At 50.4% G+C, this 22237-nt stretch overlaps 1 protein-coding gene across 1 annotated transcript in view; it reads left to right on the forward strand.

Moving 5' to 3' along the window:
* The window catches only part of ZFYVE9 (zinc finger FYVE-type containing 9), a 163474-nt gene that overhangs the window by 33301 nt on the left and 107936 nt on the right, over positions 1–22237 (forward strand). Inside the window, exons 4-7 of the mRNA XM_075320087.1 lie at positions 9834–9933; positions 10473–10649; positions 12196–12359; positions 18485–18596. Of these exons, the coding sequence (XP_075176202.1) occupies positions 9834–9933; positions 10473–10649; positions 12196–12359; positions 18485–18596 (553 nt within the window). The remainder of the gene's footprint in view (positions 1–9833; positions 9934–10472; positions 10650–12195; positions 12360–18484; positions 18597–22237) is intronic.

A 22237-nucleotide genomic window follows, 5' to 3' on the forward strand; every position in this document is an offset into this window, starting at 1 on the left:
TCTATGCACACTACAGTATAACACAGTATAACACTTTTACCCAAAAATTAATAAATCACAATATCAAATAATAAAAATAAACTCCTTTATTATTCCATGAATGATGACAGTGAATACAAATATATACAGTTCCTTGTAATTTATATCTTTATTTACTAACGGGCATCTGTGAACACATAAGCAATTACTTACCGTATTTTTCGCTTTATGAGATGCACTTTTGTTCCCCCAAATTTTGGGGAAAAGTAGGGGGTGCGTCTTATAAGCCGAATTTAAAGGGGATATATATATATATATATATATATATAATTTATTATATAACACACACACACACACACACACTCACTACAGGGTCCAGGGGAGGTGGGAACAGGCGAACGCTGCGACGGCAGCGTTTGATCTCCTGCTCCCGCTCATATAATGTGCACAGCCGCTGTCCATCTCTGGTGGTGCTGAAATCGCACCGCACTGACGGGCTGGGGGAGCAGTGCATATTATTTGTTTCTGCACCCCCCTTTGATCACACATGCCCCCCCCGTGTTAGATATGGCCCCCGTGCTGCTACTCATTTTAAAATAAAAAAGCTTTACTTACCTCCTCCAGCGTTTCTCTCCGGGGTGTCCCTGCTTCCACTATGATCAGGCATGCAGAGATCTCAGTCTGCTGTGCCGATCACATGACCGGCACTAGAACCAGGAAGTGGAGGAACAGAAGCACGGAGAAAGACAGGAGGGAGATCAGCGCTGGAGGAGGTAAGGAAAGAGTGTTTTATTTCTTTGTCGCTCCATTGGGAGACCCAGACAATTGGGTGTATAGCTTCTGCCTCCGGAGGCCACACAAAGTATTACACTTAAAAGTGTAAACCCCTCCCCTCTGCCTATACACCCCCCCGTGCATCACGGGCTCCTCAGTTTTTATGCTTTGTGCGAAGGAGGCACACATGCACGCAAGCTCCACAATTTAGTCAGCAGCAGCTGCTGACTATATCGGATGGAAGAAAAGAGGGCCCATAACAGGGCCCCCGGCATGCTCCCTTCTCACCCCACTCTGGTCGGTGGTGCTGTTAAGGTTGAGGTACCCATTGCGGGTACATAGGCAGGAGCCACATGCTGTTTTCCTTCCCCATCCCTTAGGGGCTCTGGGTGAAGTGGGATCCTAACGGTCACCAGGCACTGGGACCGTGCTCCCTCCACAGCCCCTGAGGGAATCTGCTGGACAGGAGCCGGGTATCATCAGGGACAGGGCCCTGCTACTCTGAGGTACTCTGTGTCCCCTTGGGGACGGCGCATAGAGCGCCTGTGTTATGGACGCTGCAGCAGCTGCTGGGTGTGTTGGTGCGCCGGGACTACCGCGCTGACCGCGCTTGTTTGCCGGCCGCGCTTATAACTTTAGTCCCCGGCTTTTGCGGCCTAGTACCGCATATTCCCGCCCCCGGGCCTGCCAGTCAGGGGTAAGGGCGGGACGCTGCACTGGACGTCAGCGCTGAGGGCTGGAGCATACTTCGTATCCTCCTCCCCCCTCACTGAGCACCGTGGGGCACCAGATTCCTGCACTTTCTGAGGCACGCCCACGGCCACCTCCTCCTCTCAGAACGCTGGCAGCCATTGCTAACAGCACTTCAGACGCTGGAGAATCGCAGAGGGGAGACAACACCGAGCTCCACAGCTCTGGGAGGCCCGGGCAGGGAATCTGGTGGTCACACAACCGCTGCGGGCGGTCGGTAAGCCGCACCTGTTACTAGGTGCTGGCCCCCCTGGGTGCCGAAGTGTATACTTATAGGCTTATATTGTATACATTTACTCTGTACGGCCGCACTATTTGCTTTTGGCTATATACCCTCACTAGTTGCTCTAAGAGGAGACAACAGCATGTCGTCCGCAAAAAGCAAGGGTGCCAAGGCACAGGCTTACTTTGCAACCTGTACCTCATGTGCGGCTATGCTACCTGCAGGTTCCACCTACCCTCATTGTGTGCAATGCTCGGCCCCTGTGACACTCACTCAGCCGGAGCCTCTGCCACTGGTGGGACCCCCGGCCCAGGTGGAACCACCTGCTTCCACTGTCCAGGTGACAGGGACAGAGTTTGCAGTATTCGCTGACAAACTGTCTGAGACTATGGATAAATAGTCTGCTAAGATACTGGAAGCTTTGCAGTCCAGACCGGTAACACAGGCCCCGGGCACAGTTGAATCATTGACCCCAGGCCCTCCTCGGTTGGAGCAGCAAAGTGCTCCTGGGGCGGCTCATAGGTCCCACGGTGAGGACTCCGACACGGACCGCAGTCCCAGACCAGCTAAGCGGGCTCGCTGGGAGCTTCCCTCGACTTCATCACAAAGCGCCTTAATGACACACGTTATCCCTTCCCCCCTGACGTAGTCAAGGGTTGGGCTCAGTGTCCCAAGGTGGATCCTCCAGTCTCTAGACTGGCGGCTAGATCCATAGTTGCAGTGGCAGATGGTGCATCACTCAAGGATGCCACTGACAGGCAGATAGAGCTCCTGATGAAATCCATCTATGAAGCTATTGGCGCGTCCTTTGCTCCGGCATTCGCAGCCGTATGGGCTCTCCAAGCTATCTCAGCTTGTCAGTCTGAGATTAATGCAGTCACACGTGCCTCTACTCCGCAGGTTGTGTCCTTAACCTCTCAGGCGTCGGCGTTTGCGTCCTACGCCATGAATGCTGTCCTGGACTCTGCGAGCCGTACGGCGGTAGCATCCGCCAATTCGGTGGCAGTCCGCAGAGCCATGTGGCTACGTGAATGGAAGGCAGACTCTGCTTCCAAAAAGTTCTTAACCGGGTTGCCATTTTCTGGCGACCGCCTGTTTGGCGAGCGATTGGATGAAATCATTAAACAATCCAAGGGAAAGGACTCGTCCTTACCCCAGTCCAAACCAAACAGACCTCCACAACGGAAGGTACAATCGAGGTTTCGGTCCTTTCGGCCCTCAGCCAGATCTCAATTCTCCTCGTCCAACAGGCCTCAGAAGGGTCAGAGGAACTCCGATTCATGGCGGTCTAAGTCACGTCCTAAGAAGACCGCTGGAGGAACCGCTCCCAAAGCGGCCTCCTCATGACTTTCGGCCTCCCCAAACCGCATCCTCGGTCGGTGGCAGGCTCTCCCGCTTTTGCGACGCCTGGTTGCCACATGTCCAAGACCGATGGGTGAGAGACATTCTGTCTCACGGTTACAGGATAGAGTTCAGCTCTCGTCCTCCGACTCGTTTCTTCAGAACATCTCCACCCACCGAGCGAGCCGAAGCTCTTCTTCAGGCGGTGAGCACTCTGAAGGCAGAAGGAGTGGTGATCCCTGTTCCCCTTCAGCAATGGGGCCACGGTTTTTACTCCAACTTGTTTGTGGTGCCAAAAAAGGACGGATCTTTCCGTCCCGTTCTGGACCTAAAACTGCTCAACAGACACGTGAAAACCAGGCGGTTCCGGATGGAATCTCTCCGCTCCGTCATCGCATCAATGTCCCAAGAAGACTTCTTAGCATCAATCGACATCAGGGATGCTTATCTCCACGTGCCGATTGCACCAGAGCATCAGCGCTTCCTGCGTTTCGCCATCGGGGACGAACACCTTCAGTTCTTGGCACTGCCTTTCGGCCTGGCGACAGCCCCACGGGTCTTCACCAAGGTCATGGCTACAGTGGTAGCAGTCCTACACTCTCAGGGACACTCGGTGATCCCTTACTTAGACGATCTTCTTGTCAAGGCCCCCTCTCGGGTGGCATGCCAACACAGCCTGAACATTGCCCTGGAGACTCTCCAGAGATTCGGGTGGATCATCAATTTCCCAAAGTCAAAACTGACACCGACCCAATCGCTGACATATCTTGGGATGGAGTTTCATACTCTCTCAGCGATAGTGAAGCTTCCGCTGGACAAACAGCGTTCACTACAGACAGGGGTGCAATCTCTCCTTCGAGCCCAGTCGCACCCCTTGAGGCGCCTCATGCACTTCCTCGGGAAGATGGTGGCAGCAATGGAGGCAGTTCCTTTTGCGCAGTTTCATCTGCGTCCACTTCAATGGGACATTCTCCGCAAATGGGACAGGAAGTCGACGTCCCTAGACAGGAACGTCTCCCTTTCTCGGGCAGCCAAGGCCTCCCTCCAGTGGTGGCTTCTTCCCACTTCTCTGTCGAAGGGGAAATCCTTCCTAACCCCATCCTGGGCTGTGGTCACGACGGACGCGAGTCTGTCAGGGTGGGGAGCGGTCTTTCTCCACCACAGGGCTCAGGGTACCTGGACTCAGCCAGAGTCCTCCCTTCAGATCAATGTTTTGGAGATAAGGGCAGTGTATCTAGCCCTAAAGGCGTTCCAGCCGTGGCTGGAAGGCAGGCAGATCCGAATTCAGTCGGACAACGCCACGGCGGTGGCATACATCAACCACCAAGGCGGCACACGCAGTCGGCAAGCCTTCCAGGAAGTTCGGCGGATTCTGCTGTGGGTGGAAGCCACAGCCTCCTCCATCTCCGCAGTTCACATCCCGGGCGTAGAAAACTGGGAAGCAGACTTTCTCAGTCGCCAGGGCATGGACGCAGGGGAATGGTCTCTTCACCCGGACGTGTTTCAAGAGATCTGTTGCCGCTGGGGAACGCCGGACGTCGATCTCATGGCGTCTCGGCACAACAACAAAGTCCCGGCATTCATGGCACGGTCTCAAGATCACAGAGCTCTGGCGGCGGACGCATTAGTTCAGGATTGGTCGCAGTTTTGACTACCTTATGTGTTTCCTCCTCTGGCAATGCTGCCCAGAGTGTTACGCAAGATCAGGTCCGACTGCCGCCGCGCCATCCTCGTCGCTCCAGACTGGCCGAGGAGGTCGTGGTACCCGGATCTGTGGCATCTCACGGTGGGCCAACCGTGGGCACTACCAGACCGACCAGACTTGCTGTCTCAAGGGCCATTTTTCCATCTGAATTCTGCGGCCCTCAACCTGACTGTGTGGCCATTGAGTCCTGGATCCTAGCGTCTTCAGGGTTATCTCAAGAGGTCATTGCCACTATGAGACAGGCCAGGAAACCAACGTCCGCCAAGATCTACCACAGGACGTGGAGGATCTTCTTATCCTGGTGCTCTGATCAGGGTTTTACTCCCTGGCCATTTGCCTTGCCCACTTTTCTGTCCTTCCTTCAATCCGGAATGGAAAAGGGTTTGTCTCTCGGCTCCCTTAAGGGACAAGTCTCGGCGCTCTGTGTTTTTTCAAAAGCGTCTAGCCAGGCTTCCACAGGTACGCACGTTCCTGCAGGGAGTTTGCCACATAGTCCCTCCTTACAAGCGTCCGCTAGAACCCTGGGATCTGAACAGGGTGCTAACGGCTCTTCAGAAACCACCCTTCGAGCCAATGAGGGATATTTCTCTTTCACGCCTTTCACAGAAGGTGGTCTTCCTAGTAGCAGTCACATCACTTAGAAGAGTGTCTGAGCTAGCAGCGCTGTCATGCAAAGCCCCCTTCCTGGTGTTTCACCAGGACAAGGTGGTTCTGCGTCCGGTTCCGGAATTTCTCCCGAAGGTGGTATCCCCCTTTCATCTCAATCAGGATATCTCCTTACCTTCTTTTTGTCCTCATCCAGTTCACCAATGTGAAAAGGATTTGCACTTGTTGGATCTGGTGAGAGCACTCAGACTCTACATTTCTCGTACGGCGCCCCTGCGCCGCTCGGATGCGCTCTTTGTCCTTGTCGCTGGCCAGCGTAAAGGGTCGCAGGCTTCTAAGTCAACCTTGGCTCGGTGGATCAAGGAACCAATTCTGGAAGCCTACCGTTCTTCTGGGCTTCCGGTTCCTTCAGGGCTGAAGGCTCATTCTACCAGAGCCGTGGGTGCGTCCTGGGCTTTGCGGCACCAGGCTACGGCTCAGCAGGTGTGTCAGGCGGCTACCTGGTCGAGCCTGCACATTTTCACGAAACACTATCAAGTGCATACCTATGCTTCGGCAGATGCCAGCCTAGGTAGGCGAGTCCTTCAGGCGGCGGTTGCCCACCTGTAGGAAGGGGCCGTTTTACGGCTCTTTTACCGAGGTATTCTTTTACCCACCCAGGGACTGCTTTTGGACGTCCCAATTGTCTGGGTCTCCCAATGGAGCGACAAAGAAGAAGGGAATTTTGTTTACTTACCGTAAATTCCTTTTCTTCTAGCTCCAATTGGGAGACCCAGCACCCGCCCCTGTTCCCTTCGGGCTGTTGTTTTTTTGTGTACACATGTTGTTCATGTTGAATTGTTCCTTTGGTTCATGGTTTCAGTTCTCCGAACATCCTTCGGATTGAATTTACCTTAGACCAATTTATAAGTTTCCTCCTTCCTGCTTTTGCACCAAAACTGAGGAGCCCGTGATGCACGGGGGGGTGTATAGGCAGAGGGGAGGGGTTTACACTTTTAAGTGTAATACTTTGTGTGGCCTCCGGAGGCAGAAGCTATACACCCAATTGTCTGGGTCTCCCAATTGGAGCTAGAAGAAAAGGAATTTACGGTAAGTAAACAAAATTCCCTTCTTTACTATAGGCAGCAGCCTGGGGGCGATATCTAACATAGGGGGACTTGTGCGATCTATATAGGGGCCAGGGGCAGCACTATGGGGGTGATATCTAACACAGGGGGACTTGTGCGATCTATATAGGGGCCATGGGCAGCACTATGGGAGCGATATCTAACACAGGGGGACTTGTGCGATCTATAGGGGCCATAGGCAGCACAGGGGAACGTGTGCTATCACAAGGGGGCTATATTCAATATAAGCGGGCCATATCCAGATTAAGGGGGGCTAATTTTAGGATGGGGGGGCTATGAGGGACATATACCCTATATGATTTGTTAGACGGACACTGGCATAAGATGGACCCCATTTAACATTAAAAAAAAAAAATTCTCTTTTCCTTCACCAAATTTGGGGGTGCGTCTTATAATCAGGTGCGTCTTATAAAGCGAAAAATACGGTATTTCTATTTTAGTGAGTTTGCTTCCTACAAATAACTAACATTTTTTTCTTATTTTTCATACATATTTTTTTTTTAAATTCTATGCGAACATTATTATTTTGCTCTTTTTTTCATTTATTTATTTATTTTTTTTATAATAAACTAGACACTGAAAACAAAAAAAAATAATTACCTTTTATATACTCCGAGTTTTTCAGCTCATTTTTTTTTTTATGCTGAAAACGCCCCCATCGGCTTATACTAGAGTGAGGTTACCATGAAACATTATTCTCACCTGTCGTCTGTTCCTGCTTTGTCCTCTTACCTTCTTCTTGCAGACCACACATAGACCCCTCCATGATTGGGGCCACTGCTGCTGTCATCGCTATACTTCAGTTGAATGCTTTGTGGCGGCGGCTCTGCAAAGCATTCAACTAGAGTAAGAAATGGCATACATAGATTCTGCATAACGATAATAAATAGTCAGCACAATGTAATATATTATGCAGAATAAGGACCACAATATAAGACCAAATCGCTATTACAATAGGACAAAAACAAAGAACAAGAGGCGATCAAAAGGTCTATTTATTTTTTATTAATAATAAAAGTGCGGACAGGTGAGGGGAGTCAAACCCGGTATACATCACTACAGTTATCATGCACAAATTGTGCAAGGCATTATATAGAGTCAAGGTTGTGAACACATAAGTACCCTCAAAAATACAATCTGCCTAGGGTATGAAATATTTATTCATCAAATATCCCTTACTGATTTGCTGGACTCACTCATCCATACATGCACACACAGAGAGTACAATGTTAAAGATACAGTGGAGGCCACATGAACTACTCCAAGCTCAGACATGGACCACGTGCCCAGAGGATAAAGTATGAGACCACTATCCATAAATCGCTATGTCGAAAAGACATCAATGTCCATAAAGTACAATGTAAATCTTAATATGCACATGGTGACCATATGTAATAAAAGGATCACGTAAATGATTCCAGATACAAAACATGGAGCAGTCCATGGAATGATGGCACAATCACTTATTTAGTGGGCAAAAATTACATGCTCAGCAAAAAATAGAACTTACCATATAATACTGAGAAAATAATGGTTACAATGACCAAATGCTCAATATCCATAAAACACATGAACTACTCCAGGCTCAAAACATGGAACACGTGCCCAGAAAATATGAGACCATTCTCCATAGATCGCTATATCAAAAAGGCATCAATGTCCATAGATTACAATATAAATCTTAAATATCCTTATATGTATATGGTGACCATAAAAAGATCACATAAGTGGTTCCAAATACAGAACATGGAGCAGTCCATGAAATGATGGTACAAACATACAGAATATCCTTCATCCACAATTACAGTGTACGGAGGATAAGGTATATAGGATAAGGGCACTATTCATATATTGGTGAGCAAAAATTCCATGCTCAGCAACGGAGTGGAACTTCCATATAGAACTGAAATAGTGGTGGTTACAAAGAACAGTGCTCAATATCCATACAATGCAGGAGTTATAACTCCAATAATCCTCACATGCACACAAGCGGATTCAAGAATGTATATAATGAAAATACCACATGGATTTTTCCAAGCCTGGGTCGTAGAACACATGACACTCCATGCACTCGTAGAAATATATATCCACCATTCGCTCATGTGGTGCACAGGGCACGAGCACCGCCCAGAACCAATTATGCAGAAGACAAGTACATATGATAAACAACAATCCAAGACTTACATGTTACTCAAAGATAGCAATAACTGCAGTGGAATGCGCCCAATGCGCATTTCGGTGTAAACCTTCGTCAGGGGGCGTGCATTAAAGTGATGACGGCAGAGAGCAGCGTCACCGGACGCGATCATGGAGGGGTCTGTGTGCCTGCGGTCTGCAAGAAGCACCCCTCAATGATCGGGTCAGCCACTGCTGTCATTGCTTTACTTCAGTTGAATGCTTTGTGGCACCACTGTTGCAAAGCATTCCACCTAAGTAAAGCGATGACAGCAACGGCGGCCTCGTGCACCGGACACGATCATGGAGGGGTCTATGTGCAGTCTGCAAGAAGCAGGTAAGAGGACACCGCAGGAACGGAGGACAGGTGAGAATATCTTTTTTTTTTTGTGTGTGTATGTGAACAACGGCATAATTGGGGATAATATGACATTACTAAACAATGGGTGCATTACTACAAGGCACAAGGATGGGACACATTACTACAGGATCGGGCACAAGGATGGGCACATAACTACAGGATTGGCACATTACTACAGGATGGGGACAAGAATGGGCACATTACTACAGGATGGGGAACAAGAATGGGCACATTACTACAGGATGGGGAACAAGAATGGGCACATTACTACAGGATGGGGCACATTACTACAGGAGACAAGGATGAGCACATTACCTTTTATCGGCATCTATTTTTATTTCTGAAATTTTACAGTAGCTGCTGCATTTCCCACCCTAGGCTTATGATGGAGTCATAAAGTTTTCCTAGCTTTTTGTCTTAAAATTCGGCTTATAAACGAGTATATACGGTAAATTTATTGTACCTGACAATTGCGGTGCCTGATAGAACTCGTCCTTTTTAGCACTTTTTTTTAAAATGCTTGTTATTACAACCTGTTTATATACTGTTAATGTTTTTGTTTTTTTATTGTGGCTTGATCCCGAAGTCATCAGATGACTTCGAAACACGTAGATCTAATAAACCACCTTTTAATTGACCTCTTTCGCAGGAAAATCACCTTGTTCTCTCCATCTCCTGCTTAAGTCACACCATGGTACATTTACTGCCACATATTTAATTTTTGAACTTTTCAGATGTCGATTGACTCTTCATAAATATCAGTGCAGTAAGCTTATATATCGTCTCTTCCAGGTCTTCTGCGCTGCCTGCTGCAGCCTGAAATGCAAACTACTGTACATGGATAAGAAAGAGGCTCGCGTCTGCGTTATCTGCCACTCGGTGCTCATCAATGGTAAGTGATGTCCTCGTCTTGTACTATAGGTGTTCTGAAGATAGTGTGGCTTATGGAATAAAAATGAATAACCCCTGTATATCCACTGATGTGCATCTGCATTACAGACTGCATGGCATTGGCACTGCGGTGTAGTGGTGTAGAGAAGGATCTCCTGCCCCTGCCTTATCTATTGCAAAAATACAACTCCAAGCACAACCACTATCATGGATTCACCTGGTCAGACATGGAAATTTTTTTTCCCTTGCCTGTTTCACACTCTATGCCAAACACCTTACTAAGGAATGACCACCCATGCCCCAAGCACGTTTTTTAGCAGTGCCTTTTTGGTCAGTGGGATCTGCGGCAATCGGCAAAGTAGAATTGAATGGAGCAGCAGTGCACATGCCCGGCCGCCTCTCCAATTATTCCCTAACAACTCCCCTTTCTGCCGATTGTCGCAGGCCCCAGTGGGTGGATCCCCACAATCGGTGATCTTATCACTTATCTTGTGGATAGGTGGACAACCTCTTTTAATTGTTTTTTATTTTTTGTTTCAGCCCAAGCATGGGAAAATATGATGAGTGCATCAGTTCAGAGCCCGAATCCAAACAACCCGGCTGAGTACTGCTCGACGATACCCCCAATGCAACAGGCTCAGGCTTCAGGAGCCCTCAGTTCCCCACCTCCTACGGTCATGGTGCCTGTTGGAGTCTTAAAACATCCTGGAGCTGAAGGTGAGGCCTAAAATTGCAAATTACTGTTAATACCTTTCGGTAAAAAAAAAATTGTTCTAACGAAACATTTTTACAGATTATTCATTCCACCTTTTAGGATCTCTACAGATTGGGGATATAGCGGTCACTTGATTCCCTTTAAAAGGGTTTAAAAGTTAAAAGTTTAAAAGTTGCTGTAAACTTTGAGAACCTGTCAGCAGATTTGGGGCCTATAAGCTGCGGCCACCACCAGTGGGCTCTTATATACAGTATTCTAACATGCTGTATAGAAGAGCACAAGTCGCACTGTAAAACATAAAAAACACCTTTATAACACTCACCTAGGGGGAAGTCTGGTCCAATGAGGGTCGTCTCTCTCCGGTCCGGCGCCTTTCTGCTGCGATTGCTGTTTTTCTTCTACCCAGCTCTGCATGGATGACGCGTCTACGTCATCCACGCAGGCTGACGTTGCGTTCCTGCACAGGCGCACTTTGATCGGCCAGCTAAGGGCAGATCAAAGTACTGTAATGCGCAGTCGTGAGGAAAGGTTTAAAGACCGCCCACGCATGCGCACTACAATACTTTGATCTGCCCTGAGCTGGACAGCTCAATGTGCGCCTGCGCAGGACCTCAACGTAGGACGAGTCATGCACACTGGACGCAGGGAGGAGGCGCCGGACTGGAGATTAGCGACACCCTTTGGACCGGTCTGCCCCTTAGCTGATTATAAAAGTGTTTTTTATGTTCTACAGTGTTGCCTGGGCTCTTATATACTGTATACTGGAACGCTGTATATAACAGCTCACTAGTGGTGGCCGCAGCATATAGTCACCAAATCTATTGACAGGTTCCCTTTAAATACTGGTCACTGTTCACATATTTGTTTTTCTGGCACAACTGGGTAACCAGTTCCACCTCTTTGTGGCATCTGTCAGGCTTTTATTGCAGATTAAGGCTATGTTCACACATGGTGCCCTCCGCTCAGCAGAGAGTTGGTGTTTCTGTCTTAAGCACCCCCTAAAAAAAAAAAAGATTACCATGAAAACCCCAACAGAGCAATTCACTATTATGAGGCTGATGGAGCATTTTGGACACTTTCTGTCCTGACATTGTCATCTTTTCTTTCAGACACACACAAAAACATGGCGGTGCACATGCCCCCGTAGGCCTGTAGGCGGGTTATCATCATCTGGCAGCCTTTTCTATGTGAATATACATAATTACTTGTCATAACTATGCAGCGCGGTGAATGCTGAGGATTTAGCCGTCCTCTCCCCCTCTCTATTGAGGTGTGTTGCTCGCACTTCCTGAAATTCCATTCTTTTCCCCGGAGGCCTCTCCAAACTTTCCTCCATTGTTTGCTCTGTGTTTCGGAGTACGGTCCTTAAAATTCCTCTAAAATACCATTGCGTCAGAGATATTTGGTGTTTTCTTATCAGTCTCCTTTTAAACAGGAACCTGTGTACAAATGCATTTACCTATATGACACCGTCCCCTCTATGGAAATAAGAGAAGACGGGAAAATAATTCTGTATAACGGAGAAATAAAAGCCGCGGTGTTTTGCAGGATCGCAGTCCAGGGAGCAGAGGAGGGTCTGGTTTGCGGATGGCATTTTACCAAACGGTGAAGCTGCTGATGCAGGAAAAGTGAGTGCAGCCCCGGCAGCTGGAAACCTGACTGTATCGCATGACACTAACAAATCCTCCCCGAGCAGCTCGCCATCGTCAGAGGTGAGGTCACCTTGTTGAGAAATCGATATAAAAGCCTGTTTATTCTGTAGCAAGTGCGGTGTGATGTGATCTGGCCATCAGCGATGTATTGTTTTATACACTTTTATTTCTTTTTCGCTCCTAATTGGGAGACCCAGACAATTGGGTGTATAGCTACTGCCTCCGGAGGCCGCACAAAGTACTACACTTAAAAGTGTAAGGCCCCTCCCCTTCTGGCTATACACCCCCCCGTGGGAGCACGGGTCCCTCAGTTTTTGCTTTGTGCGAAGGAGGTCAGACACGCACAGCACAGCTCCACAGATTGGTCAGCAGCAGCTGCTGACTATGTCGGATGGAAGAAAAGAGGACCCATACAAGGGTCCCCAGCATGCTCCCTTCTCACCCCACTTTCTGTCGGCGGTGTTTGTTAAGGTTGAGGTACCCATTGCGGGTACGGAGGCTGGAGCCCACATGCTGATTCCTTCCCCATCCCCATTAGGGCTCTGGGCGAAGTGGGATTTTACCGGTCTCCAGGCACTGAGACCGTGCTCCATCCGCAGCCCCTGCAGAAGCCGCTGGATATGGAGCTGAGTATCGTCAGGGACATGGCCCTGCTCCGTCAAGGTACTCTGTGTCCCCGTGCATACGCGCGCACACCGCAGCATTGCTGGGTGTGTTAGTGCGCCGGGGACAACAGCGCTGCTGCGCTTGTGCCATTTCCTCACTTCAGCTTAGCTGAGTGGGTAGACTCAGGGAGAACGGTCGCGCCGGCCGCTGGGACTGCGACGCGGCTGGGACTTGTGGTGCGCCGGGGACTTCCGCGCTGGCCGTGCATATATCACGGCCGCGCTTATTACTACAGTCCCCGGCTTTTTGCGGCCTAGTTCGTTCGTTCCCGCCTCCGCACCTGCCAGTCAGGAGGAGGGCGGGACGCTGTACAGAACATCAGTGCTGAGGGCTGGAGTCGTTTTTACATACTCCAGCCCTCACACCAGGCACAGTAGGACGCAGTTTCCCGCTCTCTGTTTGTGGCACGCCCACGGTCCGCCCCTCTTCACAGAACGCCGGCAGCCATTCCTGCCTGCACGCTGAGCTGCAGAGGGGAGACGGGGAGACCCAGACACGGGATTCTACGGCCTCATACCCGCTGTTCAGCGGGCGGTAAGCAGCCTCAAGGGCTCACCCCCACTTGTGCCGTTTGTATACTGAGTATTTTGTGTGGCAAATACTTTGTACTGTATGGTCGCTGGTGATTCTCGGCTATACCCCCTCCTAGATTACAAGGAGGCAACAGCATGTCGTCCGCAAAACGCAAGGGTGCCAAGGCACAGACATTATATACTGCCTGTACCGCATGTGGGGCTGCTCTACCGGCAGGTTCCACTGACCCCCATTGTGTGCAGTGCTCGGCTCCTGTGCAACTTGCACAGCCGGGGCCTCTGCTGGACGTGACCCAGGGTGTACCACCTGGGAATGCTGTCCAGGTGACAGGAACGGAGTTTGCAGCTTTTGCTGACAGATTGTCTATGACCATGTCAAAGATTCTTGAAGCATTGCAGTCTAGACCAGTAACTCAGACCATGGACACTGTGGCATCATTGCTCCCTGGTCCCCCTCAGCTGGAACACTTCCAAGCTCCGGGGGTGTCACATGCACCCCAGGGTGACGATTCTGACTCGGACGACAGTCCCAGACAACCTAAGCGGGCTTGTTATGAGGGGCCCTCAACTTCGTCTCACTGGTCAGGATCCCAGCGGGACGAATCTATGGGTGATGAGGCGGATGTAACTGATCAAGATTCTGATCCTGGGTCCGCTCTCAATCTGGATACACCGGATGGTGACGCCATAGTGAATGATCTTATAGCGTCCATCAATAGAATGTTAGATATTTCTCCGCCAGCTCCTACTGAGGAGGAGGCAGCTTCACAGCAGGAGAAATTCCATTTCAGATATCCCAAGCGTAAATTAAGCACTTTTCTGGACCACGCTGACTTTAGAGATGCAATCCAGAAACACCACGCTTATCCTGAGAAGCGGTTTTCTAAACGGCTTAAAGATACACGCTATCCTTTTCCCCCTGACGTGGTCAAGGGTTGGACCCAGTGTCCCAAGGTGGACCCTCCAATCTCCAGGCTTGCAGCTAGATCCTTAGTTGCAGTAGAAGATGGAGCGGCACTTAAAGATGCCACTGACAGGCAGATGGAGCTCTGGCTGAAATCCATCTATGAAGCTATTGGAGCGTCGTTGGCGCCAGCTTTTGCAGCCGTATGGGCACTCCAAGCTATTTCAGCTGGGCTTATACAAGTCGACTCGGTCACACGTACATCTGCCCCGCAGGTGGCACCATTGACCTCTCAAATGTCTGCATTCGCGTCTTACACGATTAATGCTGTCCTGGACTCTACGAGCCGTACGGCGGTGGCGTCAGCCAACTCCGTGGTTTTGCGCAGAGCCCTGTGGTTGAGAGAATGGAAAGCAGATTCTGCTTCCAAGAAGTGCTTAACCAGTTTGCCTTTTTCTCGTGACCGATTGTTTGGTGAGCGTTTGGATGAAATCATTAAACACTCCAAGGGTAAGGACTCATCCTTACCTCAACACAGACAAAACAAGCCCCAACAAAGGAGGGGTCAGTCTGGTTTTCGGTCCTTTCGAGGCTCAGGCAGGTCCCAATTCTCCTCGTCCAAAAGGACTCAAAAGGATCAGAGAGGCTCAGATTCTTGGCGGACTCAGTCACGCCCAAAAAAGACAGCAGGAAGAACCGTTACCAAGACGGCTTCCTCATGACTTTCAGCCTCCTCTCTCCGCATCCTCGGTCGGTGGCAGGCTTTCCCGCTTTGGCGGCATTTGGCGGTCACAGGTCAAAGACCGTTGGGTGACGGACATTCTGTCTCACGGGTACAGGATAGAGTTCAGCTCTCGTCCTCCAACTCGTTTCTTCAGAACTTCCCCACCGCCCGACCGAGCCGATGTTCTGCTGCAGGCGGTGGCCGCTCTAAAGGCGGAAGGAGTGGTGACTTCCGTTCCTCTTCAGGAACAAGGTCACGGTTTTTACTCCACTCTGTTTGTGGTGCCAAAGAATGACGGGTCCTTTCGGCCCGTCCTGGATCTAAAGTTGCTCAACAAACACGTAAAAACCAGGAGGTTCCGGATGGAATCTCTACGCTCCGTCATAGCCTCAATGTCTCAAGGAGATTTCTTAGCATCAATAGACATCAAAGATGCTTATCTTCATGTGCCGATTGCGCCAGAGCATCAGCGTTTTCTACGCTTCGTTATAGAAAGCGAACACCTGCAGTTCGTAGCGTTACCTTTCGGGCTGGCATCAGCCCCTCGGGTCTTCACCAAGGTCATGGCAGCAGTAGTAGCTGTCCTGCACTCGCAGGGTCACTCCGTGATCCCGTATTTGGACGATCTACTTATAAAGGCACCCTCTCAAGAGGCATGCCAACACAGTCTGAACGTGGCACTGAAGACTCTCCAGAGTTTCGGGTGGATTATCAACTTTTCAAAGTCAAATCTAATCCCGACCCAATCACTAACATATCTTGGCATGGAGTTTCATACTCTCTCAGCGATAGTGAAGCTTCCACTGGGCAAGCAGTGCTCTCTGCAGACAGGGGTGCAATCTCTCCTGCAGAACCAGTCCCACTCCTTGAGGCGCCTCATGCATTTCCTAGGGAAGATGGTGGCAGCAATGGAAGCAGTCCCTTTCGCGCAGTTTCATCTGCGCCCTCTACAATGGGACATTCTCCGCCAATGGGACGGGAAGTCGACGTCCCTCGACAGGGATGTCTCCCTCTCTCAGGCAACCGAGGACTCTCTCCGATGGTGGCTTCTTCCCACCTCATTGTCAAAAGGAAAGTCGTTCCTACCCCCATCCTGGGGGGGGTCACGACAGATGCGAGCCTATCAGGGTGGGGAGCAGTGTTTCTTCACCACAGGGCTCAGGGTACGTGGACTCAGAGAGAGTCCACCCTTCAGACCAATGTTCTGGAAATCAGAGCAGTCTATCTTGCTCCGCGAGCCTTCCAACAGTGGCTCGACAAGCCCTTCAAGAAGTCCGGCGGATTCTGACGTGGGTGGAAAACACAGCATCCACCATATCCGCAGTTCACATCCCAGGCGTGGAAAACTGGGAAGCAGACTTTCTCAGTCGCCAGGGCATGGACGCAGGGGAATGGTCCCTTCACCCGGACGTGTTTCAGGAGATCTGTCGCCGCTGGGAGATGCCGGACGTCGTCCTGATGGCGTCACGGCACAACACCAAGGTCCCGGTTTTCATGGCACGGTCTCACGATCACCGAGCTCTGGCGGCAGACGCCTTAGTTCAGGATTGGTCGCAGTTCCGACTACCTTATGTGTTCCCACCTCTGGCATTGTTGCCCAGAGTGCTCCGCAAAATCAGGTCCGACTGCCGTTGCGCCATTCTCGTCGCTCCAGACTGGCCAAGGAGGTCGTCGTACCCGGATCTGTGGCATCTCACGGTAGGACAACCGTGGGCGCTACCAGGCCGTCCAGACTTGCTGTCTCAAGGGCCGTTTTTCCATCTGAATTCTGCGGCCCTGAACCTGACTGTGTGGCCATTGAGTCCTGGATCCTAGGGACCTCAGGTTTATCTCATGATGTTGTTGCCACCATGAGACAGGCTAGGAATCCATCCTCCGCCAAGATCTACCACAGAACGTGGAAGATATTCTTATCTTGGTGCTCTGCTCAGGGAGTTTCTCCCTGGCCATTTGCATTGCCTATTTTTCTTTCCTCCCTGCAGTCTGGGTTGGAAAAAGGTTGTCGCCTAGCTCCCTTAAAGGACAAGTCTCTGCGCTATCCGTATTCTTTCAGAAGCGCCTGGCGCGACTTCCTAAGGTACGCACGTTCCTGCAGGGGGTTTGTCATATCGTTCCCCCTTACAAGCGGCCATTGGAACCCTGGGATCTGAACAAGGTTCTAATTGCTCTCCAGAAGCCACCTTTCGAGCCTATGAAGGAGATTTCCTTTCTCGGCTTTCACAGAATGTGGCTTTTCTGGTGGCGGTCACGTCTCTTCGGAGAGTGTCAGAGCTGGCGGCGTTATCTTGCAAATCTCCCTTCCTGGTGTTTCACCAAGACAAGGTAGTACTGCGTCCAATTCCAGAGTTTCTTCCCAAGGTGGTATCTTCCTTTCATCTCAATCAGGATATCACTTTACCATCTTTGGGTCCTCATCCAGTTCATCAATGTGAAAAGGATTTGCATTCGTTGGATCTGGTGAGAGCACTCAGAATCTACATTTCCCGCACGGCGCCCCTGCGCCGCTCGGATGCACTCTTTGTCCTTGTCGCTGGTCAGCGTAAAGGGTCGCAAGCTTCCGAATCCACCCTGGCTCGGTGGATCAAGGAACCAATTCTTGAAGCCTACCGTTCTTCTGGGCTTCCGGTTCCTTCAGGGCTGAAGGCCCATTCTACCAGAGCCGTGGGTGCGTCCTGGGCATCACGGCACCAGGCTACGGCTCAGCCGGTGTGCCAGGCGGCTACCTGGTCGAGTCTGCACACCTTTACCAAGCATTATCAGGTGCATACCTATGCTTCGGCGGACGCCAGCCTAGGTAGACAAGTCCTGCAGGCGGCGGTGGCCCACCTGTAAGAAAGGGCTGCCTGACAGCCCGATCGCGAGGTATTCTTTTACCCACCCAGGGACTGCTTTTGGACGTCCCAATTGTCTGGGTCTCCCAATTAGGAGCGAAAAAGAAGAAGGGAATTTTGTTTACTTACCGTAAATTCCTTTTCTTCTAGCTCCAATTGGGAGACCCAGCACCCGCCCTGTTTTTTCTAGGGTATTTGTTTTTCGGGTGCACATGTTGTTCATGTTGATAAGTTACGTTCTCCGATATTGTTTATCGGATTGAATTTGTTTTTGAAACAGTTATTGGCTTTCCTCCTTCTTGCTTTTGCACTAAAACTGAGGGACCCGTGCTCCCACGGGGGGGTGTATAGCCAGAAGGGGAGGGGCCTTACACTTTTAAGTGTAGTACTTTGTGCGGCCTCCGGAGGCAGTAGCTATACACCCAATTGTCTGGGTCTCCCAATTGGAGCTAGAAGAAAAGGAATTTACGGTAAGTAAACAAAATTCCCTTCTTCTCTTCCTCCCCTCTGTTGTGTTTATGCCCTAGACTGAGAACACGTCTGGATTCTGCGGCAGTATCACTCAGGTCGGCAGTGCAATGAACCTGATCCCAGAGGACGGGCTGCCCCCCATTCTTATCTCCACTGGCGTGAAAGGAGGTGAGTCGGCAATAAATGGCAGCCGTGTGCCGGGACAGCTACATCACTACTCTGGCCTCTTTAGGGGTATTCTATGACGAGACATTTAAAAGGCTTAATTTAATGTATAGTTTTCAGGAGCACACCGCTCCCCCAGCCACCTTTCTTTCTGATTGATGAGAGCGGTGCGCTCCTGAATGATTGACAGTCCAGACCAGCAGCAGTATCGTGCTACTGGTCTGAACTGGGCGCTCTTCCATGTTGCAAATTAGAGATATTTTTCGACTTCAGCATTGGTGGCGCGCAGGGGTACCGAGGTTGGTCCTATCCAGCGATCCTGCCTGCTTCAGAGCAGCATTTACAGTGTATATGGTAAAAAGATTTAAAGTGCACTCTCCTTGCCTAGGAGACTGTCCACCATTGATCAACTGCATAGGTGGCTGGTAACTGCGCGTGATGAGAGACGTGGCTTGTTACAGGAAAGCCCCCTAAATGGCTGATTAGTGGGTGAGGAAAGAGTTAGACTTCCAGCACACTGGTAGCAATTGGGTATCCTAAGGCCCGCTAATATCAAAGGTCAAGAAAACAATTTTTATTTCTAAACAATACCAGGATTAAAGGTGCAAATAAAATGTCCGTGGTGTCAGGTGGTCACGCCTGAACTGGCTATTTTGTGCTTTTTAAAGAAAAACCTCTAAGAAGGGAATTTTGTTTACTTACCGTAAATTCCTTTTCTTCTAGCTCCAATTGGGAGACCCAGACAATTGGGTGTATAGCTATTGCCTCTGGAGGCCACACAAAGTATTACACTTAAAAGTGTAAGGCCCCTCCCCTTCTGGCTATACACCCCCAGTGGGATCACTGGCTCACCAGTTTTAGTGCCAAAGCAAGAAGGAGGAAAGCCAATAACTGGTTTAAAGACCAATTCAATCCGAGGAAACATCGGAGAACTGAACCCTACCACATGAACAACATGTGTACCCGAAAAAACAGAAAAACCCAGAGAAAACAGGGCGGGTGCTGGGTCTCCCAATTGGAGCTAGAAGAAAAGGAATTTACGGTAAGTAAACAAAATTCCCTTCTTCTTTGTCGCTCCATTGGGAGACCCAGACAATTGGGATGTCCAAAAGCAATCCCTGGGTGGGTAAAAGAATACCTCATGATAGGGCCGTCAAACGGCCCTCTCCTACAGGTGGCCAACCGCCGCCTGAATGACTTATCTACCTAGGCTGGCGTCTGCCGAAGCGTAGGTATGCATCTGATAATGCCTGGTAAAAGTAAGTAGACTCGACCAGGTGGGTGCCTGACACACCTGCTGAGCCGTAGCCTGGTGCCGTAATGCCCAGGATGCACCCACGGCTCTGGTAGAATGGGCCTTTGGCCTTGAGAGAACCAGAAGCCCAGTAGAACTGTAGGTTTCAAGAATTGGTTCCTCGATCCCCCGAGCAAGGGTGGATTTGGAAGCTTGCGACTGTTTACGCCGACCAGCGACAAGGACAAAGAGTGCATCCGGGTGGCGCAGGAGCGCCATGCGGGAAGTAGAACCTGAGTGCTCTCACCAGAACCAACAGATGCAAATCTTTCTGAAATTGATGGACTGGACGAGGACACAAAGAAGGTGAGGTGATATCCTGATTGATATGAAAGTGGGATACCACCTTAGGGAGAAATTCCGGAACCGGACGCAGAACTACCCTGTCCTGGTGAAGGACCAGGAAGGGAGTTTGTATGAGAGCGTTGCTAGCTCGGAAACTCTCCTAAGAGACGAGACCGTTACTAGAAGGCCACTTCCCGTGAAAAGCGGGAAGGGAGACATCCTTCAAAGGCTCGAAAGGCGGCATCTGGAGAGCAATTAGAACCTTGTTCAGATCTCAGGGCTCTAACGGCCGCTTGTACGGAGTGCTGAGAAGACAAACTCCCCGTAGGAACGTGCGTACCTGAGGAAGTCGTCGTTTCTGAAAAAATACAGATAGCGCTGAGACTTGTCCCTAAAGGGAACTGAGCGACAACCCATTTTCCTACCTAGATTGCAGGAAGGAAGGAAACATAGACGATGCAACCGGCCAGGGAGAAACACCCTGCGCCGAGCACCGAGATAAGAACATCTTCCACGTCCTGTGGTCAATCTTGGCGGACGTTGGTATGCTAGCCTGTCTCATGGTGGCAACCACGTCCTGAGGTAATCCTGACGACACTAGGTTCCAGGACTCAATGCCACACCATCCGGTTGAGGGCCGTAGAATTCAAATGGAAGAATGGCCCTTGAGACAGCCAGTCTGATTGGTCTGGTAGTGCCCCCGGTTAGCCTACCGTGAGGCACCACAGAACCGAGTACCACAACATCCTCGGCCAATTTGTAGCGACGAGGATGGCGCGGCCGCAGTCGGTCTTGATCTAGCGCAGTACTCTGGGCAACAATGCCAGAGGTGGCACCTAAGGTAGCTGGAACTGCGACCAATGCTGAACTAAGGCGTTTGCCGCCAGAGCTCGATGATTGTGAAACCGTGCCATGAAGCTGGCACATTGTTGTTGTGCCGTGACGCCATTAGATCGACGTCCGGCCTCTGTCAGCGGCGCCAGATCTCCTGAAACCCGTCCGGGTGAGGAGACCATACTCTTTCGGCCACACCTCAGCGACTTAGGAAGTCAGCTTCCTAGTTTCCACACTTGGGATGTGAATTGTGGATATGGTGGATGCCGTGTCTTCCACCCACATCAGAACCTGCCGGACTTCCTGGAAGGCTTGCCGGTTGCGCGTTCTTCCTTGGTGGTTGATGTATGCCACCGCTGTGGAGCTGTCCGACTGAAGTCGGATATGCTTGCTTTCCAGCCGCTGTTGGAAGGTTTGTAGGGCAAGATACACTGCTCTGTGTTCAAGAACATTGATCTGAAGGGTGGACTCTTGCTGAGTCCACGTACCCTGAGCGCTGTAGTGGAGAAAAACTGCTCCCCACCCTGATAGACTCGCGTCTGTCGTAACTATCGCCCAGGATGGGGATAGGAAGGACCTTCTTTTTGACCAAGAGGTGGGAAGAAGCCACCACCGTAGAGATTCCTTGGCCGCCTGAGAAAGAACGACGACTCTGTTGAGGGACGTCGACTCCTCGTCCCATTGGCGGAGAATGTCCCATTGTAGTGGACGCAGTAAAACTGCGCGAAAGGAACTGCCTCCATTGCTACCATCTTACGTAGGAAGTGCATGAGGCGTCTCAATGTGTGCGACTGGTTCTTAAAGAAGAGCTTGCAGCCCGTAGTGAATGCTGTTTGTCTAGCGGAAGCTTCACTATCGCTGAGAGAGTAAGAAACTCTATGCCTAGATATGTTATCGATAGGGTCGGGGTCGGATCTGACTTTAAAAAGTTGATGATCCACCCAAAACTTTAGAGAGTCTCCAGCGCAACGTTCGGGCAGTGTTGGCATGTTTCCTAAGAGAGTGCCTTGACAAGTAGATCGTCTAAATACGGGACCACAGAGTGACCCTGAGAGTGCAGGACTGTGACTACTGCTGCCCTGACCTTGGCGAAGACCAGTTGGACTGTCGCTAGCCGGAAGGTAGAGCTACGAACAGAAGGTGTTCGTCTCCTATAACGAAGCGTAGAAACGCTAGTGCTCTGGATCAATCGGCACGTGTGGATAAGCATCCTTGATGCCTAATGATGCTA

Source organism: Anomaloglossus baeobatrachus, chromosome 8 (assembly GCF_048569485.1).
Source record: "Anomaloglossus baeobatrachus isolate aAnoBae1 chromosome 8, aAnoBae1.hap1, whole genome shotgun sequence".
Classification (NCBI taxonomy): domain Eukaryota; kingdom Metazoa; phylum Chordata; class Amphibia; order Anura; family Aromobatidae; genus Anomaloglossus; species Anomaloglossus baeobatrachus.